General features: G+C 47.6%; 2 protein-coding genes and 1 long non-coding RNA gene across 3 annotated transcripts in view; 2 read left to right on the plus strand and 1 right to left on the minus strand.

Annotated features, from left to right (window-relative positions):
* Window positions 1-1130, minus strand: part of SKIC2 (SKI2 subunit of superkiller complex) — a 47008-nt gene extending 45878 nt beyond the window's left edge. The window contains exon 1 of the mRNA XM_080991577.1: window positions 882-1130. Coding sequence (XP_080847703.1) covers window positions 882-900 — 19 coding nt within the window. The 5' untranslated portion in view covers window positions 901-1130. The remainder of the gene's footprint in view (window positions 1-881) is intronic.
* LOC308470192 overlaps window positions 1-15549 on the plus strand; it is a 212288-nt gene that overhangs the window by 82931 nt on the left and 113808 nt on the right. The gene's annotated exons all lie outside the window — the stretch shown is intronic.
* NELFE (negative elongation factor complex member E) lies at window positions 1395-15296 on the plus strand. Its single transcript, XM_080993142.1, has 11 exons — window positions 1395-1533; window positions 3095-3191; window positions 4914-4986; window positions 5084-5229; window positions 5978-6052; window positions 8278-8312; window positions 9610-9836; window positions 11265-11409; window positions 13805-13859; window positions 14617-14719; window positions 15112-15296. Exons 2-11 carry the CDS (start codon window positions 3117-3119, stop codon window positions 15183-15185), a joined length of 1008 nt encoding a protein of 335 aa, XP_080849268.1. The 5' UTR covers window positions 1395-1533; window positions 3095-3116; the 3' UTR covers window positions 15186-15296.

Genomic DNA, 15549 nt, shown 5'->3' on the forward strand with positions numbered 1-15549 from the left:
GTACTAGATAACTAGATTTTCATAACTTTGCTTTTATCTGTGTTTTATTGATCTTTATTACTTTATTCACGTTACTTAAAAGATTATTTGTTTTCTCTCTCCAAAAAAAAAATTAATAAATTAATAATGGCCTTATATAAGCATGAGCAAATATAACTAATTTTTACTTTCCCTCAACTTTTTCCCATTTTCAGTTGGCTATGTAGCTTTCAAGACCTGGTGCCTGAGCTTGCTCAGTTTTCCCTTCTGTGCTGTGTCTTTTTTATGTTGTAAGCCTGCATGGAAAGAACCGTCTTTGTTTTAAATCTGTGTACAGCACAAAGCAAATTTCATTACTTATTTTTCTGCTCTGCTTTCCTTTAAACCACATCAGTGAGCCCGGGGGCGCAGGGGTGGGGAGGAGGGAGCCTTGTCGTCTGGGCAGCCCAGGACCTCCATTCACACTGCCCAGGCTGGCGCCCCAGGGAGGTCACTTTGGTGCTGCAATTGAAGCAAAAAACAACGCTGGAGGCAGCAGTTATGAGTTCCCGGGCGCTGTGATTCTCCAGAGGTTTGACTACACGCCATTGTCTCTTGAGACAGATGGATGCCAACAATTCATTTCATAAAAATTACACACCACTTGACTGTTAAAAAACAACAACCCTCTTCAGGTTTACAGTAATATTGAGGGGAAATTCACAACCCTCCTTTAAAACATATGAAAGCTGAAATACTATTTAAAAAAGGCTAACATTGCTCCAGCTTTTTAAGCATCTGGGCAAGGCTTGATCTAAACAGGACTGTTTCCAGCAGCCTCCGAAAAGATCCCGTCGAAGGCGCCTGCTTGATCTCAAGTGGCAGGGAGTTCCAAAGGGGAGGCGCTGCCAAAGTTCTCTCACCTATCCTCTCCATCTCCATCGCCACTTCCACAGCTCGCCCAGGGGCGTGGCCAACCCCTAACCCGGAAGTGCTCCTTCAAGCCCAACCTTGTGAGGGCGGAAGCTTCGGCCACACGGCTGAAAGCGACTCCGAAGGTAGCTACCGAGTAGCTATTCGGCCGGGCGGAAGCCGCTGAAAAGCGGAAGCGAGCGACGACGCCGACACGGGATTGGTCGAATTCCAGTCAGAGGCGGAGCGCCCGGTTGGAAGAAAGCGGAAGCAGCCGTTGGAAGAGCAGCCGGGGTCCGCTTGGTTCCATTTCCTACGCAGGCGGTGCCCGCTCACTGTTGCCCAATGGCGGCGCGGCATGCAAATTGCAAACGTCTCGTCGCTTGCGTCGCACGCATGCTCAAACTGTTCGCGTTTCGAACGTTTCCGCCCTCCCTTGCAATTCAGCCAATGAGCGGCCGATATGTAAATCGCTCCCTAAACGCGGGCGAGTGCTCTCCTTTCATCGCGGCCTCCAATCAGCCAATGGGCTTCGCGTTGCCGGGTGGCTTATGCAAATATACGTAGAGACTTCCTCCCGCTGCGTGGCTTGTCCCAGAGGCGTGTCTAGAGCGTGCCGGGAGAGAAGGCTCGCGCGACAGGGAGAGGACGCGGGAGCAGCTGGTGAGTGGGAGGCCGGAGGAGGGATGTGATTGGTGCAAAGCGCGTTGCATTCCAAGGACTCCCCAGTAAATAAGCAGGCAGGAAAACGAGTGTAAGGGAAGAAAGGGTCGAATAGGCCACAACTTTTATTGGTTTGCATGCTTAGGCATTATAGGGTATACCATTTTCAACTCCAGCCCTTCTGCTGGGAGTGCCTTCTAGGGTCAACCTAACCTGGGGGTGGGTGGGTGAGAGTGCTATGGCTGACAACAAATAATAATAATAATAATAATAATAATAATTTTTATTTATACCCCGCCCTCCCCAGCCAAGCCCGGGCTCAGGGCGGCTAACAAGCAATAATAAAAACAAGTTGAATGAATCCAACTTAAAAATAAGATTAAAATACAGCATTAAAATGCAGCCTCATCACAGGAGGAGAAAGGAAAAAGAAAGAGGGGGAGGGAATCAAATTGGCTCCAAGCCAAAGGGGTAACCTCCCCCCGGGGTTCCTATTTCAACTCTTCCTGGGTCCCTTTATTGGGATACCCTTTTGCATGCAGGGGCAGGCAAAGGCTGCAACCTCCCCTCGTTACAAGACTAAGGCTTACTCGTTGTCTATTGCCACTGGAAACCAAAGGCAGGGGCACCTGGGTCAAAGACTTAGTTTGGCAAAAAAAAAACAACCTGTGCATGTGCGCGCGCGCACACACACACACAGGCTGGGAGCCTCAATGGCGCACCTCTGGAAGCTTCACTCTGGGGCAAGCAAACCCTGGCTACCCACCTCCCGTCAAAGGTGGGATATTCTTGCAAAGCCCAGCTGCATATGTGCTTGTACAGTGGTACCTCAGGTTAAGAACTTAATTTGTTCCGGAGGTCTGTTCTTAACCTGAAACTGTTCTTAACCTGAGGTCCCACTTTAGCTAACGGGGCCTCCCGCTGCCGCCGTGCCATTTCTGTTCTCATCCTGAAGCAAAGTTCTTAACCCGAGGTACTATTTCTGGGTTAGTGGAGTCTGTAACCTGAAGCGTCTGTAACCTGAGGTACCACTGTAGTTGGCATGACCCCATTTCTGCACTTAAATATGTCTTCCTTTTTAAAAAATGAAAATGGAATATGGCGCCTGGAATAAGGTGTGGGATTCCCTCCCCGCCAGAGGTGAAACTGGCACCTTCGTTATGTATTTTTTGCTGACTGCTGAAGACACACATGCTTTTGACACTTGAAATGCATCTTTTTTTTGGACCTGCCCTGTTCTCTAGGCTGATATAAGTTTTAAATATTTTTAAAAAATATTGCGAACCTGCTGGATCAGCTGACAGCCCATCTAGTCCAACATCCTGTTTTTACATGGGCTCATCAGAATTCTGGGCTAGATGGGCCAGCAGCCTGATCCAGCAGAACCTTCTTAGGTGGCATTATTTGTTCTTGCTTTTATGGAGACCCTATCTGCAATCCCCTGTTCTCCACAACCATTAAAGGTGTTGGAGGAAGAAGCCATGTTGCACTATGGACCCAGGTTGGTTGACCAACCCACAAGCTCCCGCTGATGGCCGATTTTGTTGTCTTCCCTTTCCAGACGGGGACTTTGCTTATCAGCCATGATTGTCTTACCCCCGGGACTGACAGATGAAGAGGAGGCACTGCAGAAGAAGTTTGCCAAACTCAAGAAAAAGGTCAGACTCCTTTTCATTGATGCCGAGGGGTAGATTCCACCCTAGGTAGGCCAGGCCTAATCAAGTTGTTGTTGGCTGTTCAAGGCCGTTGGTCCACCCAGTCCCAGCCAGCGTGGCCAACAATCAGACACAAGAATAGAAAGAAGCTTTCTGGATCATATAATAGAATCGTAGAGTCGGAAGGGACCCCAAGGGTTTGTCAGGAGTTCAGCCTACACTCGAGTAGGACCCTGGCAGAGACACATGCCCGACTGGCATGTTCTCTCCCTCCTGGTCTTTCGTTCAGGAGCTTCAAAAGCTTTCTTCTGCACAAACATCACAGCGACTGATGCCAACAGACACCGGCACACTTAGGAATTCGCAGATTTTGCACATCATGCGTGTGACAGACCTCAGCAACTCAGCATTTTGGCTAATCTACTTTATTTACATATAAACACACATGGAGCGCTGCAACATGGCTCCCTCTCTCTCTAGCATCAGAAAGCTAAGAGAAAAGAACAAAGGACAATAGTCCCACTTCACGGAACACAGTAACACAAACATCCTGTCTACGTCACTTCCCACTCTCACATACCGTCATGTGAAAGACAACAATCCTATGACTGCAATCATGGAGCAGGAATTCTAACAGGGTCATCTATTCAGGAATCTAAACAAACGCATACATGACAGATGGCCATCCATCCTCCGCTTAAAAGGAGGAAGGAGAGCCCACAACCTCCCAAGGGAGATCGTTTCACTTGCTGCCAGAAAGTTCTTCCTGCTGCGTAGTCAGAATCTCCTTTCTTGTAGCTTGAAGTCACTGGTTCAAGTGCTACCCGCCAGAGCAGGAGAGAACAGGCTTGTTCCCTCTTGCATGTCATGGGGCCCGTCCAGTCCAGCATTCTGTTCTCACAGTGGACAACAACAACAACAACAACAACAACAACAACAACATAATAATAATAATAATAATAATAATAGTAATAATTTTTTTTTATACCCTGCCCTCCCCAGCCAAGACCGGGCTCAGGGCGGCTAACAACCAATAATAAAAACAAGTTGATTGAAATACAACTTTAAAAACAAGATTAGAATACAGTGGTGCCTCGCAAGACGAAATTAATTCGTTCTGCGAGTTTTTTCGTCTTGCGAAGCACGGTTTCCCAAAGTCTTCAAAATCACCAAAGTCTTCAAAAACCTCAAAAAAGGCTACCACACCGCGTGCTATGAGTTGCTCCTCGAAGTCACCCTGGGTATTAACGGTTTTAGGAAAAAGGAAACAAACTTGCAAGACGTTTTCATTTTTTTCGTTTTTCGTCTTGCGAAGCAAGCCCACAGGGAAATTCGTCTTGCGAAGCAACTCAAAAAACGAAAAACTCTTTCGTCTTGCGAGTTTTTCGTCTTGCGAGGCATTCGTCTTGCGAGGTACCACTGTACAACATTAAAATGCAGCCTCATCACAGGAGGAGAAAGGAAAAAAGAAAGAGAGGGAGGGAATCAAATTGATTCTAAGCCAAAGGCCAGGCGGAACAACTCTGTCTTACAGGCCCTGCGGAAAGAAATCAGATCCCGCTGGGCCCTGGTCTCATGAGACATGCCTCTGGGATGATGGGGAGTTGTAGCCCAGCAGGGTCACCTGTTGGTAGATGACGACAGAAGAAGACTGGGTCGAAGGGAAGGGAGGGAAATAGGTTTGGAGATGCCACGTTAAATATGGTTTTTGTTCCTCCTCCTCAGAAAAAGGCCCTCATGGCCTTGAAGAAGCAGCAGAGTTCAACCAGCCAAGCCAGCCAGGGAGGAATTAAACGCTGTAAGTCGGACTTCCACCAAGGGAGGTGGGTGGAGTGGAGTAGGGTGCACCTGGGTCGACCAACACTTGGGACATTCACTTGCATTTCTTCTGGCAGCCATCTCTGACCAGCCGGTCGTGGACACGGCCACAGCCACGGAGCAAGCCAAGATGCTCGTGAAAACGGGGGCCATCAGCGCTATCAAAGCCGAGAACAAGAACTCGGGGTTCAAGCGCTCTCGCACTCTGGAAGGGAAGCTGAAAGTAAGGGGGGGCTAAGTGGGTGGAGACTAGGGCTGGGGGGTGTCTGGTTGTCAACATTGTGATATATCACCAGCTAAACATCGCAATATGCCAACGTATCACGATGTCTGAAATAAGACAGAGGCATTGGCTGGCTTCACGGTTTTTCCTGTATCACACACGCACACACACACATCATGATTTGTGTTATATTTTGCCAGGTCAAAAATTATGATTCCTTTTTAAAAAAATTTTTTTTTGTTAAGTACAAATTAGAAAACATACATATTTACAACAAAAGAAAAAAAATACATATATCCAAGGAAAAAAATGAGAGAATACTTTGTCTCTCTTCATATTTACAGTTATTTATACCTCTATAAAATGCTATTCACAATAAAGGAGTGAAATGAAAGATAAGATATCAGAAAAAAAGGGGGGGGGAGAACAAAGAAAAAATAAAGAAGTAAAAGAAAAAGACTATAGGTGAAATTTTTTAAAGTAGATAAGTATTCACTATACGTAGCCGTTTCCCATCTATATTTATATTCAATTGTATAATTTCATCTTGTCCTTATCTACCTTAAATAAAATGTTGTTTTTTTAAAAAAAAAGGTCAAAAATTATGAACTGATATCACAATACGGACTTCAAACCAGTTTAGGGCGATAAATCAATATATTCCCCCCCCCCCCAGCCCTAACAGAGACTGTGCGAAAGGGGAGCAGGGTTGTCTTCGGCAGAGCCTTAACATCTTGCTTGTCTTTAGGATCCCGAGAAAGGACCAGTCACGACTTTCCAACCTTTTCAGCGCAGCATCTCTGCAGACGATGATTCTCAAGAGGTACCTGGCATTTGAGTTCCCGGCTAAGGGAGGGAAACGGGGTGGGTTGGCATAGACCTAAGCAATCCTGCTTGCTCCTCCGCCTTCGCTGGTTCACAGGGGCGCCCCAGGGCAGCATAAATTGTTTCTGCATCCTTTATGGAGCTCCCTTGTTCAGCTGCTGCACATGGAGGAATCTGCCTTTTACTGACGCAGATCCGTTGGCCCATCTAGCTCAGTATCTAGTAACAGATCTAGTAACCATCTAGTAACAGATTGAGGTTGAATCCTGACAAGACAGAAGTACTGTTTTTGGGGGACAGGAGGCGGGCAGGTGTGGAGGATTCCCTGGTCCTGAATGGGGTAATTGTGCCCCTGAAGGACCAGGTGCGCAGCCTGGGAGTCATTTTGGACTTCCAGCTGTCCATGGAGGCGCAGGTCAAATCTGTGTCCAGGGCAGCTGTTTACCAGCTCCATCTGGTACACAGGCTGAGACCCTATCTGCCCGCAGACTGTCTTCTCAGAGTGGTGCATGCTCTGGTTATCTCCCGCTTGGACTACTGCAATGCGCTCTATGTGGGGCTACCTTTGAAGGTGACCCGGAAACTACAACTAATCCAGAACGCGGCTGCTAGACTCGTGACTGGGAATGGCCGCAGAGACCACATAACACCGGTCTTGAAAGACCTACATTGGATCCCAGTACGTTTCCGAGCACAATTCAAAGTGTTGGTGCTGACCTTCAAAGCCCTAAACGGCCTTGGTCCAGTATATCTGAAGGAGCGTCTCCACCCCCATCGTTCTGCCCGGACACTGAGGTCCAGCGCCGAGGGCCTTCTGGCGGTTCCCTCACTGCGAGAAGCCAAGTTACAGGGAACCAGGCAGAGGGCCTTCTCGGTAGTGGCGCCCTCCCTGTGGAACGCCCTCCCACCAGATGTCAAAGAGAACAATAACTACCAGACTTTTAGAAGACATCTAAAGGCAGGCCTGTTTAGGGAAGCTTTTAATGTTTAATGTACTTCAGTATTTTAATATTTTTTTGGAAGCCGCCCAGAGTGGCTGGGGAATAAATAAATAAATAATAATAATTATTATTGTTATTGTTATTGTTATTGTTATTATTACTGTCCACGCTGGTTGGCAGCAGCCCACCAGGGTTTCAGGCAAGGAGTCTGGAGGATCAGATGTGGGGCTGTCTGCATGCAAAACATGCTCTCCCACGAAGCTGTAGCCTTTCCCCAACATGCAAGGATGGGTCCATGGGAATTGCTGGTGCTGTGGGCCCCGGCACACCTTCAGACAGGCCGGCAGGGTTCTGTGATGGATGCCGGCCCCTGTTCATAGTGGGAAGGGGCCATGTGGTCCAAGTATGCTCAGAGCTGCAACTGGAAGACCCACAAGTATCCAGGAGACCTCAAATCAAGCTCCCTACCTCCAGGTTCTACTTTCCACACCATCAGAGGCAGTATGATTGCCACTTGCTGGAAATATCAGGAGAAGAAGGTGCTCTCATGCTCAGATCCTGATTGCAGGTTTCCCTTCGGCCAGTGTTTCCGCAGAACAGTACCTATCACAGAGATGTCAACGTTTTCAAAAGTAGGAGGTCCATGGCTTGGCTTTTGAAAAACAAGGGCTGCACGATACTTAGGGAATTGGGAACAGCTGCCTTAGACGATTGCTTGGCCAACTGGGAGCATAGCTGTCAACCTTCCCTTTTTTTGCGGGAAGTTCCCTTATTCCAGTGCTGCTTCCCGCTGCTATCCTGGATTGTTAGATATCCCGTAGACTGTCCCCAGGACAGGTGAGGCTGCTGATCCCTTACTTTCGAGGCTGCTGATCCCTTATTTTCAAATCTGAAAGTTGACAGCTATGACTGGGAGAGCAGATTCTTGGGCTAGATGGCGTATTTGGTCTGATCCAGCAGGGCTGTTCTTATGTTCCCAGGATGTAGCCAAAGGGATTGACGCTGAAGAAGCAAGGACACCGTTTTGAGCTCTCCATGAGCTCCACTCCAACCCCTGTTAAGCCACAGTTCAGCCAGTCATCCATGCTTGTAGCTGCCACGTGACATTGTGGAACCGATGAAACGAGGGGGGACTAGATCCCAAAAGATCTTTGAGGTGGCAAAAAGAGAGAGCAGAGGTGTTTGTTTTTAGCTACCAGAAGTTTCTTGTTTCAGCCCAGGGCTACTAGCTGCTAATTTTAATATGACTGATGTCTTTTTTTAAAAAAATGTTTTGTTTCAGTCACGGCGTCCCCAGAGGAAGTCTCTCTATGAAAGGTTGGTTCTGTTCATAATAAAATCTGGATGATTTGAGCTTTAAATATTTGTTTTGGCCTGTAGGATCAGGCCAAATCTCAGAGAACTCCAGCAAACAGTGTTTGGGTTGCGGCAATTTAATAATTATGAGGCTCCCCACTCCTTCTCTGATCTGTTGATCCCTTCTCAAGGGATAAATGGCCTTATCAGCTTAGGCCTTTGAAGATCAATTTGTTTCAAATGATACATAATAAGGATTATTTCACTGATTACGCTGCTGGTTTCTCAGCTGTTAGGTTGCTTGTTGTGCTGGATCGAAGTGCATTTTCGAATTATGTATTAACGGCAGGTAATTTTTGGCACTGCCGGTGGTTTCGAAATGTGTTTTTAAAAATGATTACAGTGGTACCTCTGGTTGCGAATGGGATCCGTTCCGGAGCCCCGTTCGCAACCTGAAAGGAATGCAACCCGTGTCTGCGCACACGTGGGTCGCAATTCATCACTTCTGCGCATGCGCGTAATGTCATTTTGAGCGTCTGCGCATGCGCGAGCAGCGAAACCCAGAAGTAACCCTTTCCAGTACTTCCGGGTTGCCGCAGGACGCAACCTCAAAAGACGTAACCTGAACTGAACGTAACCAGAGGTATGACTGTATCTCTATTTCGAAATGTTTGGTATTTGGTGACTGAGAGCAGCCGCCGAGACCATATAACACCGGTCTTGAAAGACCTATGCTGGCTCCCAGTACGTTTCCGAGCACAATTCAAAGTGTTGGTGCTGACCTTTAAAGCCCTAAATGGCCTCGGTCCAATATACCTAAAGGAGCGTCTCCACCTCCATCGTTTTGCCCGGACGCTGAGGTCCAGCTCCGAGGGCCTTCTGGCAGTTCCCTCGCTGCGAGAAGCCAAGTTACAGGGAACCAGGCAGAGGGCCTTCGCAGTAGTGGCTCCCTCCCTGTGGAACGCCCTCCCACCAGATGTCAAAGAGAAAAATAACTACCAAACTTTTAGAAGACATCTGAAGGCAGCCCAGTTTAGGGAAGCTTTTAATGTTTAATAGGTTATTGTATTTTAGTGTTTTGTTGGGAGCCGCCCAGAGTGGCTGGGGAAACCCAGCCAGATGGGCGGGGTATAAATAATAAATTATTATTATTATTATTATTATTATTATTATTATTATTATTTGAAACCTGCAGTTTACAAATCGCATTGTATTATAGAAATTGTGATTTGAAGACACAGGTTCTTTAGATGCTGCGTTCAAAGTGAAAGAAAAATGGGCATAAATGATGCTTCTCCCGTTCCATGCTCTTTCCCAGCTTTGTGAGCTCCAGCGATCGCCTGCGGGATCCAGAGAAGGATCCAGAAGTGGGCAGGGATCCAGACAAAGAGCCGGACCGGGGGGAGAACCTCCGCAATTTTGAGTGGGACTATGACCGTGATCGCAGCCGGGACCGGAGCAGAGAGTGCGACAGAGACCGGGACCGGGACCGTGATCGTGATCGTGACCGAGACAGGGACCGAGACAGAGAGGGCAGCTTCCGCCGTAAGGACTCCTTGGGGGCGGGGTGGATAAAAATCAATGATTTTTAAATAAATAAACAAAATCAGATTTTTCAAATTTTAAATGGTTTTTTAAAAAAATTAAATCGGATTTTAAAAATACAATAGTACCTCGGGTTACATACGCGTCAGGTTACATATGCTTCAGATTACAGACTCCGCTCACCCAGAAATAGTACCTCAGGTTAAGAACTTTACCTCAGGATGAGAACAGAAATTGTGCTCCGGTGGCGTGGCGGCAGCGGAAGGCCCCATTAGCTAAAGTGGTGCTTCAGGTTAAGAACAGTTTCAGGTTAAGTACGGACCTCCGGAACGAATTAAGTACTTAACTCGAAGTACCACTGTAAAATGCTTTTGGAGGGGAAATATTGCTAAATATAGTTTTCTATTTAAGTTACATTATAGCCCAAAGGCTATTCATCAGGAAATAAGGATTTGTTTTAAGATTTAATGTTTAAGTTAAAAAAAAAAAAGTTTAACCACATCAGTTAACGAACATGGATACATCTGCTATAATGATATTGTTTTAGTTAAATAAATTGCTATTACGGAAATGATTATTATCAGCCTTCTTTATGGTCCAGCTCTCACTTCTATACATCACTACTGGGAAAACCATAGCTTTAACTATACGGACCTTTGTTGGCAAGGTGATATCTCTGCTTTTTAAGATGCTCTCTAGATTTGTCATTGCTTTTCTCCCAAGAAGCAGGCGTCTTTTAATTTCGTGACTGCTGTCACCATCTGCAGTGATCATGGAGCCAAAGAAAGTAAAATCTCTCACTGCCTCCATTTCTTCCCCTTCTATTTGCCAGGAGGTGATGGGACCAGGGGCCATGATCTTCGTTTTTTTGATGTTGAGCTTCAGACCATATTTTGCGCTCTCCTCTTAACGACCCACCTAACGACCCTTAAGAAACTACAGAATTCTTTGGGGGAAGCCGTTGCTGTTCAAAGTGCTCTCATAGTGCTTTAAATGTAGGGTGTGGAAGTGGCCCTGGATATTACAATCTCATGGAATTGCTGGCATCAGGTTTTGAATACAGTGGTACCTCTAGTTACGAACTTAAATCGCTCTGGATTTCCGTTCTTAACCTGAAACTGTTCTTAACCTGAGGTACCACTTTAGCTAATGGGGCCTTCCGCTGCTGCCGCACCATTTCTGTTCTCATCCTGAAGCAAAGTTCTTAACCCAAGGTACTATTTCTGGGTTAGCAGAGTCTGTAACCTGAAGCATCTGTAACCTGAGGTACCACTGTATCACGTGAGCTGGTTGTGAACTAGGATACAGCAGAGTCCTCAGGAAGGGTAGGCAAGGTTTCAAAGGGTTTTTGGCATCCGGCTAGGTTTAAGAGGGCCTTGGGGCGACAGGAATGTTTTCTGAGCTGTCAATCTTCCTTTTCTATCCCAGGTTCAGATTCTTTCCCAGACCGACGTGCTCCGCGCAAAGGGAACACGGTGTACGTCTACGGGGCGGACATGAAGCAGAGCATGCTGCGCACAGCTTTCTCGGCCTTCGGGAACATCATTGATCTCTCCATGGACAATCCCCGCAAGTGAGTGGTGGGAAGGAAGGCAGGGTTGGCCCAAGAGGCAAAGCTTGGGCCAGATCCACAGGGGAAAACATGCAAACGACACCTCACTCCCATATGGACATCCACCAGGAAAGCCACCCAGGGGACTGGAACAACCCAGTTAGATGGGGAGGGTACTACTACTACTACAACTACTACTAATAATAATAATATATTGGGGGCAGAGCAGTGCTTTGCATGCAGAAGGTTGCAGGTTCAATCCCTGGCATTACCAGGTAGGCTGGCGCCTGACATCTCCACCACCTGGAGTTGCATTCCTGGGAAACATTGGATCTGGACTGTTTTCTCGCACTGATGCCACATCCTGTATCAGTATCAATGAATTTCAGGAGCCAAAATGCCTTTTCTGTGTGCAGGAGCGGCGATCAACATTCTACTTACCGTATTTTTTGCTCCATAAGATGCACCCGACCATAAGACGCACCTAGTTTTAGAAGAAGAGAACAAGAAAAAAAATATTCTCTCCCTCTCTGCGCAGAGCCCCTTCAGCGAAGCGGGAGGAGAAATGGAAGGGGCTCCGTTTCGTCTCCCACTTTGCTGAAGGGGCGCTGCACAGCTTTCCGTCTCTGCACAGCGGCTCTCCAGCAAAGCAAAGTCAGAACAGCAAGAGGGATCGCTGCACAGCGAAAACAGCGATCCCTCTTCCTGTTCTGGCTTCTGGGATAGCGTGCCAAGCCTCTTCAGGGCAGGAGGAGCACTCCGGCTGCGCTCAAGAGGCTTTGCGCAGCCTGCATTCGCTCCATAAGACGCACACACATTTCCCCTTACTTTTTAGGAGGGAAAAAGTGTGTCTTATAGAGTGAAAAATACGGTAATTGTTGTTGCTTATCTTCACTTGCCCCACCTCACTGCCCTGCTCATGGTTGTGAAGAATATTCTTACGTTATGAACGATTAATAATACAGTGGTGCCCCGCAAGACGAATGCCTCGCAAGACGAAAAACACGCTAGACGAAAGCGTTTTGCGTTTTTTGAGTCGTTCCGCAAGACAAATTTCCCTATGGGCTTGCTTCACTAGACGAAACGTCTTGCGAGTTCTTGCGAGTTTGTTTCCTTTTTCTTAAAGCCGCTAAGCCGTTAATAGCCGCTAAGCCGCTAATAGCTGCTAAGCCGCTAATAGCCGTGCTTCGCAAGACGAAAAAACGCAAGACAAAGAGACTCGCGGAACGGGTTAATTTCGTCTTGCGAGGCACCACTGTAATAATAATAATAATAATAATAATAATAATAATAATAATAATTTATTATTTATACCCCGCCCATCTGGCCAGGTTTCCCCAGCCACTTTGGGCAGCTCCCAGCAGAATATGAAAACACCATAAAACATTAAAAACTTCCCTATACAGGGCTGCCTTCAGATGTCTTCTAAAAGTCAGATAGTAGTTTATTTCCTTGACATCTGATGGGAGGGCGTTCCCCAGGGTGAGTGCCACTACCGAGAAGGCACTCTGCCTGGTTCGCTGTAACCTAACTTCTCGCAGTGAAGGAACTGCCAGAAGGTCCTTGGAGCTGGACCTCAGTGGCTGAATGATGGGGCTGCAGACACTCCTTCAGATAGACATGGACGAGACCATTTAGGGCTTTAAAGGTCAGCACCAACACTTTGGATTGTGCTCGGAAACGTACTGGGAGCCAGTGTAGATCTTTCAGGACCGGTGTTATATGGTCTCAGCGGCCGCTCCCAGTCACCAGTCTAGCTGCCGCATTCTGGATTAGTTGCAGTTTCTGGGTTGCCTTCAAAGGTAGCCCCACATAGACCGCATTGCAGTAGTCCAAGTGGGAGATAACTAGAGCATGCATCACTCTGGTGAGATAGTGCGCAGGCAGGTAGGGTCTCAGATGGAGCTGGTAGACAGCTGCCCTGGACACAGAGTTGACCTGCACCTCCATGGACAGCTGTGAGTCCAGAATGACTCCCAGGCGGCGCACCTGGTCCTTCAGGGGCACAGTTACCCCATTCAGGACCAGGGAGTCCCCCACACCAGCCCACCCCCTGTCCTGCCAAAACTACTACTGTCACCATTAAGAAAAATAGGTAGGAATATATATGTGGACTGTCCCTGGATAAAGTTCTCAAAGCTCAGCCTAGATCAAGATTGTCATCTGAACTAACCGTAGGTGTAACTGAGAATCACAGTCACGTCTGTCATTTGAAAAATAAAGACGTTAGAGCTGTCCTGCCAAAAAATGGCAGCTAGGCATTCCGTTTCAGTGACTGCAACCTTGGTTAAAGGAGCCATTTGGCGCCTAGCTTACATATTTGAGTTTCTAACACTGCTGGTAAGGTAAGACAGCCAAGAAGACAATGCCTTTTTCCAGAGATCAGCCGTTAACCCTCTACTCTCTCCCTCCTCAGCTGTGCTTTTGTCACTTATGAGAAGATGGAGTCTGCGGACCAAGCCATTGCTGAGGTAACTGCCACTGCTTTTCCCCTCTGAGTTGCCTGAAATGTCCAGCGCCGAGGGCCTTCTGGCAGTTCCCTCACTGCGAGAAGTCAAGTTACAGGGAATCAGGCAGAGGGCCTTCTCGGTAGTGGCGCCTGCCCTGTGGAACGCCCTCCCACCAGATGTCAAAGAGAACAACTACCAGACTTTTAGAAGACATCTGAAGGCAGCCCTGTTTAGGGAAGCTTTTAATGTTTGATGCATCACGGTATTTTAATATTTTGTTGGAAGCCGCCCAGAGTGGCTGGGGAAGCCCAGCCAGATGGGCGGGGTATAAATAATAAATTAGAAATATTCTTATTATTATTAGAAATGAGCCTAGGAAAAAGCAGGAATGGGGTGATACCCAACATTAGTCATTAGAATTAAGTCCATGGGTTTTCGTGAGTCTGCCCTGGATGCAGAGTGACGGGAGACAGCGTAGGCTCAGAGCCTGGGGTTCGGTGGTGAGTCAACGACACGTGGTTAGAGGGAGAAGAGAGAGAGGACTGGCAGGAGGAGGTGTTGGGAGCAGAAGAGGCAACAGGGTTTAGTGAGCAGGAAGAGGTTGTGACAGAGAGCAGGCAAGACTTGGAGGCAGGGGAGGAGGAGGAGGGGCAGAAGGCAAAGATGAGGCCGACTTTTTGGTTCTATTGCTCTTTAAGGTGCTTCAGGGCTCTCTGGGCCGTGGAGCAATTTCCGTAGAAATGGATTAAGGCACCCCATCCCCTTGCCTCCTTAACAGCTCAACGGAAAGGTGGTGGAAGATGTCCAGCTGAAAGTCAGCATTGCCCGCAAGCAGCCCATGCTGGACGCAGCCACCGGCAAATCGGTGTGGGGGTCTTTGGGTAAGTGCCGGAGGAGAGGGGTCTGGAATGGGGAGGCAGGAACCAAGTTCCAAGACGATGGGAAGTGGTTTGAGTGTTGGTAGTGGGGGATATGGAACTCGGGGATCTCCCAAGCTCCCATGTTTTGATGAGAGGAATCGGAGAGGTAAGTGGGGTCAGATTCCCAGAGAAGTGTGTGCTAGTAATAGCAACCAGCAACTTTCAGTCTGCCAATAATATATCCCACTTGCTTAAAAGGGTTTTGGGGCCTGGGAGTCCACCACCAGTTGCCCCAGAATCTGCTTCTTTTATCGTCTTCAGAGGTTCAGCTGGGTAGTGTGAGAGAAGCTGGTCACCTTTGCCTTGTTGTGATCTGTGATCCTAGATGTCCCTCCCCCCCCTCTCTTTTCCAGCTGTGAAGAATAGCATCAAGGGCTCTCACCGGGACAAGCGATCCCAGGTCGTTTACAACGAAGACATCTTCTGAGGCCTGTGGGACAATCCCCATTTCGAGCGGTGGGGTGTTTCTTAAATGTTTGCTTGTTGTTGTTGTTGTTAAGATGTGCAAATAAACATTGGCTGTGTCTTCGAAAAAGCACCGTTTCGCTTCTCTCCAAGTCTGTACCTCAACATGCACCTGAGCCCGTGGCGGAAAGACTTGTTCTATAATGCACCTGGCCACGGAATCAGGAAGGCAAGGTGTAGTAAGAGAACAATTGTGATGGCCGCATCTTAGATGATGCTCAAAGATTATTAGGCAGATTTATGTAGGATAGACCCTATCAGTGGTTTGGTATGAGGGAAGAGTTCCTGTGGCACATTGGTGTCTCTTTTTTTGAAAAACAACATGT

This window comes from Podarcis pityusensis, assembly GCF_964106645.2.
Source record: "Podarcis pityusensis genome assembly, chromosome: 2".
NCBI classification, from domain to species: Eukaryota; Metazoa; Chordata; class Lepidosauria; order Squamata; family Lacertidae; genus Podarcis; species Podarcis pityusensis.

Coding starts and splice junctions, on each gene's coding strand:
- NELFE (XM_080993142.1), top strand. CDS start 3,117: ATGATTGTCTTACCCCCGGGACTGACAGATGAAGAGGAGGCACTGCAG. Junction 5,230..5,977: donor CTCTGGAAGGGAAGCTGAAA/GTAAGGGGGGGC, acceptor GCTTGTCTTTAG/GATCCCGAGAAAGGACCAGT. Junction 11,410..13,804: donor TCCATGGACAATCCCCGCAA/GTGAGTGGTGGG, acceptor CTCCCTCCTCAG/CTGTGCTTTTGTCACTTATG.